Source organism: Apus apus, chromosome 1 (genome assembly GCF_020740795.1).
Source record: "Apus apus isolate bApuApu2 chromosome 1, bApuApu2.pri.cur, whole genome shotgun sequence".
NCBI classification, from domain to species: Eukaryota; Metazoa; Chordata; class Aves; order Apodiformes; family Apodidae; genus Apus; species Apus apus.
The window spans coordinates 174506818-174513206 of NC_067282.1; the positions used below are offsets into that span (position 1 = coordinate 174506818).

Consider the following 6389-nt stretch of genomic DNA (forward strand, 5'->3'; position numbering starts at 1 on the left):
TCATCAGTCTGTCACAGTGTAATGTGCAAGGACATTTATTTAGCTACTGCTAGAGTAATCCTTTTTATCTGGTGCACATACACACACGATGTTTTATTTAATATTTCAGCTGCATAGGTCAGCCATGTCAAGTAGCTGCTAAAGAATTTCAACACCATTTTCCTATTAGAATTATTGTAAATGTGATAATTTATAAATTATATTTGTCCATCTTTATAAATAACATGCTGAAGACTACTTGTCAAGAGATTACAACTCAACAACTATTTTCTGGCATAATCCTACACTTAAGAATTTTTAAGTAGCTTTGTACTTTATTGGAGTCTCTTCTGAAGCAGTGAATAAAGTCAGAGTCACTCATCATGTTTGCTTCATTATTAATTGATAAACCAGCAGCTTCAGATGATGACATTCCATTTAATGAGTTACTGATGATCCCCATTGACTGCATCTGTATTGAAAATTGGAAAAGAAGTACAACTTGTAAATACACATACAACAAATCTTTAAAAGACTAGTGTAGAAGTCAACTGAACCAACACTATGTTGGGCAGTTCAACTCCAGACTTTTCATATACTTACTGAAGATACATGTAAAGCTCCCTACATAGAATAACACAGTATCTATACAACCTTTAGGGTTGCTTGAAATGATCTGATACACTAGTAATGCAAGAATACTGTGGTATAACTCCATCTGATTCTAACTAGAAGAACCCCTGTAATCATTATTTCCTCTTGAAGTAATATAGAAAATAGGTCTAGAGATTTTTTTAGCTATTTTAAGGAGTTTTGTAAAGGGAAGCTTCTATCTAATGTGAGCATTCACCAGTTCCATTTAAACTGTTGAACTCTGAAGGCTATTATTACCTTTCAGAGTATGTGAACCAAGCTTAGAATTGGTGTCTTACAAAAAACACAGCTCAAAAATACTGGAATGCATTTGCATTGTTTGCTACATTAAAATAAAAAATAAAAATATATTTCTATTTTGTGGTTTAGTACAGAGAGGTCAACACTTCAAAGCTTTCCTTCTTAGTAATTACTTCTAAGTCTTTTTACAAAACTAAAATCAGGTAAATATAACAGAAGTTTAGAGTTTGATGGCTTGTTTCAGCTACAGAATGAAACAAACCAAGGTCAAGCTTTGAGGTTGACTCAAACCTCTGAACTTTAAGGTCATTTTAACCCAGAATCATGACTACACTTGGAAGATGGACTTTTTCCACTTGTAACTCTAAGAGTAACCCTAATCAGGGCTGCATTTAGAGCCGGGTACATTTCCCCCTATTCTAGTGATGAGCTACTTTTAATTTAAAAACTTGTATTCCCCACCTGTGTTCATAAAGCTGAAAGCTGATCTACTAGTGTAAGAATGGACACACAGCCCTGATTTTTTTAGCCAAAACTCTAAATTATTTTAGGCATGAATGCACAAGAAATACAAAACTCAGGAGTTCTAGTTAGAAATGGCAAGACAGAAAGGGAAAGAACAAGAAGAATTACATGCAATAATTTATATATGGTCTGCCAGAATTAGGAATGGAATTTTGAAACTGTTTATTGACTGACATCTGACTTAAGAAATGCCACTGTTGTCTTGAAGAAGTTGTCCCAGCATAAAATTGTTGCCTTAGGAAGGAGCTCTTTGCAGCAGACAACAGTGATACTTGAATTAGTTAGAATGTAGATCCAAATAAAAATGAAAACAATAATTAAGTACTTGTCATGGTCTACCCACTTCTCCTCCACTGCCCTAGAAAAGTCAAGTCATTATTGGCTTGCATATGAAGCTGTAAATGGCTCTAGTCTTTGTACTTCTGTCTTTCTTCCATATGTTTAGTATCAATAAAATGTTGCTCTACACATATGAACATCTACAATGCCATCTCCATCACTGCCAATCCATATACTAAGTCACTTTGGCTGAAAAAATGCTGGATCTGTAACAAAGTCCAGCATTGCTGGATCAGAGCCTCTTTTGGTGTTAAGGTTATAGCCCAAGCAAGAGCAAACATTGCTCCTCCCTCTCCCAAAGTTATTCCAACCACGTGACTGATATAAATAAAAGTGGCATAAAAAATCTTGCCTTTTCTGTTACTTTCTCAACTCCAGTCTTCAGCTCATGTACCATATTGCTGATTTGCTTAGCTTTGCTGAGGCTGTCATCAGGTAGCTCTTGATGGTGCTCAATATGCTGGTTAAAATGGGAAAGTGGTTCTTTCCAGGCTTGCAGAAGTTTCAGTATCAGGTGAGTCAGTTCTTCTCTCTTATAAATCAAAACAGTAAGGAGTTTATCTGTTAGTTTGCAGCAGGTCCTATGAACACTGTTAGACAGTTTTACTGTGAAATCTCAGCAGGATTAAGATTTATGTGTACAATTCAGTGGTTTTCAAATATTTAGAACTTAATGGCCACTCTGTCTCTGGTTATTTGCTTAGGTACAAGCAACACCAAAATCTTGTATTTGTCTGGTTTTGAGCTTTCTTAGGTTTCTAAGCTGTGTAATACCTAAAACTGTGGAGTACAGCATTAGCAAAATGGTGGCATTCCTGGCAAGCTTATTTTGTATTGAAAAAGTTTCCAGTAACCCCTAGATGTCCCAAGAACCTCAAGGAGCCTTGTCTAGACATCTGTTTGCTGGTATGGAAATTCAGGTGTTTTCTTACACCTGCCATGGTTATTATCTATGTGGTTAAAGGTTTGCTGCAGACACAGTTCCCAGAAGGTGTCCAGTGGTAGGATGGTTGCTTCTCTAACAGAAACTCAATGGCTGTAAAACCTTTCATGCAATCTAAGTTCAGAAATAAGGTTGACTGGTTAAAGCTTTCTAAAGCAGGCAAGGCCTCATTTCCTATTGCCCTTTCAGGGAAGCTTCCAAATGTCTTGAGGGAAGCTCTTCACTCCATCACAAAGAGCAAAATGTTAACATTCACCTCTGTGTGCCTCCTCCTGGAGGCAAAAGCTTCTCCTGCTGCTGTACCCTCCACTTTACAATCTGCTCTTCCTCAGTCTAAAGAAAGTCTTCCTGCTCTTCTCTAAACTACCAACGATTTTTTTCTCATTGCCATTACATCTGTCTCAACCAATTTGCTGTTCTTTTCCCCTTGCCTAACCACTGATTCAGAGATGCATGGTCTCTTTCTCCTGATTGCTTTTCGTACTTTGCAGTGCCACTGATTAATTAATCTGCCACATGCACAGTTTTCTAAGTTTCTGTTCCACACAGAGTGCCACAGCAAAATCAAAGAGATGTCTGTCTGTCCATCATCTGGATGAAGTACTACAGCAAACCCTTATTATAACAAATAAATACAACCTGAGCATATGTGACCATATGCAGCTCTTAAAATACAACCAACAAATTATTCCTGTGCAATACTTCTGTGGTGTACACCTGTTCGGGGGCCAAAATGTATCCGTTTCCTCAATCCAAACTGCTGTTGAAGCACTGGAGGCAGAAAAATGTCTCCGCCCATCTCCGTCCCGACTGTGGTGGGAGCGGGACCACAGCAGGGTGATGGCTGAGACATGTGGGGACTCTGACGGGGTGGGGCTATTTTCCCCTTTCTTCAAGAGGGGAAGAGGAGGCGGTATGAGCCGTGGAGCCCCATCCCAGCTTCCGAACCCGCGCCCCCCGCCCTCCCTGTCTCCGCCGTCCAGCCTTACCGGGATTTTTTGGGCGTATTCTTTGCCGTTGGGGGTCTGCATCCCCGACGTGTGGCACTTCCGAATGGGCTTCCCCAGCTCGTTGTCGCGGGGAGGAAAGTGCTTTTCCTACGAGGGAAGAAAACCTAAAGAGACACGGAGAGCACCCCCAGCCCCACCCCGCGGCAGCCGCTCCCAGGGTGGCGGGAGCCCGGTCCGCGGCGTGGGGGCCAGACCGGCACTCACCAGTTCGGCGTAGAGCGCCGAGGAGAGGCTGTGGATCCTCCCCGAGTGCCGGATCACGCGGTCGAAGAGATCGGCCACGGTCAGGAGGCGGCAGCCGGCGTCCCCCGGGGCGCAGACCAGGAGCCAGAGCAGCGCCAGCGCCGCGGCGGCACCTGCGGGGAGCCCGGCGGGTCGAGGAGCGCGGGGCTCGGGGCGGGTTGCCCTCGCCGTCCCGTCCCTCTCCTCTTCCCTCCGCCCCGCTCCGCCCGCCGCCCTCACCTGCTGGCCCCGCCGCCCGGGCGCGGGCCATGGCGCCGCGGAGCCTCCGACCGGTGAGTGACGGAGCGGCTGGGATCGGCCGGCGCCGGCCTTGCCCCCGCGTCCCCTATATATGCCGGGTGGGGATGTGCGTGGCCTGGGGGGGATCTCTCGGTCATGAGGGGTCATCACGGGCGGGGATGTGCGTGGCCTGGGGGGGGATCTCTCGGTCATGACGGGTCATCACGGGTCCCTCCCTGACGTGCGCAACCCGCGGCCACCATGAGCAAGCCGCCCGCAGCGGGGTTGCCGGCTCAGCCCCGGCCCCGACGGGACCGGCCCCCGTCTCCCGCCGGCGGCCCACAGAAGCCGGCAGAGTCTGCTGAGCGGCCGGGCTGTCCCGGGTCAGTGTCACGGCCGCCCCCGTGGGCAGAGGGGGGCGGCTGCTGCCCCACCGCAGAAGTGGCGTGGCCATGTCTGTATGAGCACGACCACTGCCTTCAGAGGGGGCATGGATGTGAGAACCGAGCCCAGGCAAATGAGCCGTTCGTGTCAGTGATAACGAGGTTTATACAAGGACAGCAATGAGGCACCATGCGAGGTAGGAGAGAAACCTGGCCTGATGGCATCCATCTCTTAACCATCTCTTCTGATCACACAGTTAAGCTCAGATCGGCTTTCCTTGGTCTTTTTTAGCTGGTCAGAGGTAAGACCAGCTTAGGTCTGATAACTGGTGACTGGACACTTGGTGGTGCAAGCTTGTCTGAAGACAGTTGGTGATGGCCCACATGGCTAGAAAGTTAAGGCAGTATCAGAGCAAAGCACTCAGAATCCTCAAAGGGCTGCAAGTCTGAGGGACTTGGTTGCTGTCCTCAGTTTCTGAGTATGAGATCCTGAGCAACCCTGCAAGAAATACAAGGGAAGTTGAGATCTTTTTTTGTGAGACTCGTAACTGTTGACTTGTGAAACTAGGAGCTGCCTCAAGCTGACCAATGGGGGAACCTAAGCACAGGGGTTTACTGCTGTGTTTTCTGAGTTTTGGCACACTACCCCTTTGAAATTCAGTGGGAACACCTCACAGGGGCTGGTAGATCTGGAATCAGGCATCTTCAGGTTGAGCTTGGCTGGGGAACTGGTGTAACTGCTGTCTTTTGACATGGGGAATGAGCCAGCTCTGCCCTTCTTGTTGAATGTTCTCCACTGCCAAGGGAGCAGTTTACTTAACAATGATACACCTGGAACAAAATTGTCATCTTTCCTGTGTGACCACCCCAGCCACCATGCTACAGTCATGTATCTGTTTTCTAGTCCCTGAATCCCAGTTTCTTTTGTGGAAAATGGAATGACCATGCCTCCACCAGAATGATGAAGAATGTCCCTCTCCCCCACCCTTTAAGGACGTCTGGGTGATTAGGACCCCTTCTGGAGGTAGAAGACCTGCATTTGACTAGCTCTGGGTCAAGGAGGACATTACCTTGGTTTCCCACAGTCTGTGTGGATGCTAAAAAATTCATAAAAAACAAGCAGGGACAGTTACTTTTCTATACAAATCTTAAAAAGTGCACCTGCCACTGCATTCTGCATGAAGTGACGTTTCCAAAGGATTCTTTAAAGTAAGAACTTCTCCAAAGAGTTAGGTGTCAGTTTCTAGGCTCTGAGTAAGTGTCTGCATGGTTATCCACTGAACTCCACAGCCTGTCAAAGCTGACACATTTTGGTATGTGCAGTTTCAGAACATGGAGAGCTGAAGACCTTTTGTGCTGAAAACGCCAGCAGAACTCACTACTTAGTAGGGGTCCTCTGTTTGCCTGTGCTCTCTGCCTGGGTTTTGATTTCCATGTTTGCATCTGTTTAAAGATTTGTCTCTTTGTTAACAAGACAGATTTTTAAACAGGGTAAAAAGAGATTTTAATTTCCTTTTGCCCAAAGAAAGGTTGAAAAGATAGTACAGGAGAAGGAATATTCAAATGTGTTTCTCACACAATCTGCATTGCCTTCATTCACACAGACATCTTAAATGAAGTTTATGTCTCTCTGGGAACTACCCACAAATGGTGTGTCCTTCCAGGGAACTTGTCTGGCTGTGATGTGCACTGAGCTAGCTAGATTTGATTTAGTTAAGTGACTGCAGTATCTAAGAGGAATTTACTTTATTATTGACAGAGTTGAATCAATATAAGGAAATACTGGAGATCTCAATACTGGGCTAGTCCACATGCTCCTTGGCCTCTACAAGCAAAGCAGCTTAGCTAGCCCTT

At 45.5% G+C, this 6389-nt stretch overlaps 1 protein-coding gene across 1 annotated transcript; it reads right to left on the reverse strand.

The window, feature by feature from the left end:
* LOC127386159 (prolactin-like) lies at nt 1-4365 on the reverse strand. The gene is made up of 4 exons (XM_051622796.1): nt 3895-4365; nt 3670-3777; nt 2090-2269; nt 1-451 (listed from the first exon to the last, which is right to left on the reverse strand). The coding sequence occupies exons 1-4, from the start codon at nt 4363-4365 to the stop codon at nt 257-259; spliced, it is 954 nt and encodes a 317-aa protein (XP_051478756.1). The 3' UTR covers nt 1-256.
* Between the last annotated feature and the right edge of the window lie 2024 nt (nt 4366-6389).

Coding starts and splice junctions, on each gene's coding strand:
- LOC127386159 (XM_051622796.1), bottom strand. CDS start 4,365: ATGACCGAGAGATCCCCCCCCAGGCCACGCACATCCCCGCCCGTGATG. Junction 2,270..3,669: donor AATACGCCCAAAAAATCCCG/GTAAGGCTGGAC, acceptor TTGATTTATAAG/AGAGAAGAACTGACTCACCT. Junction 452..2,089: donor TTGAGAAAGTAACAGAAAAG/GCAAGATTTTTT, acceptor TTTTCAATACAG/ATGCAGTCAATGGGGATCAT.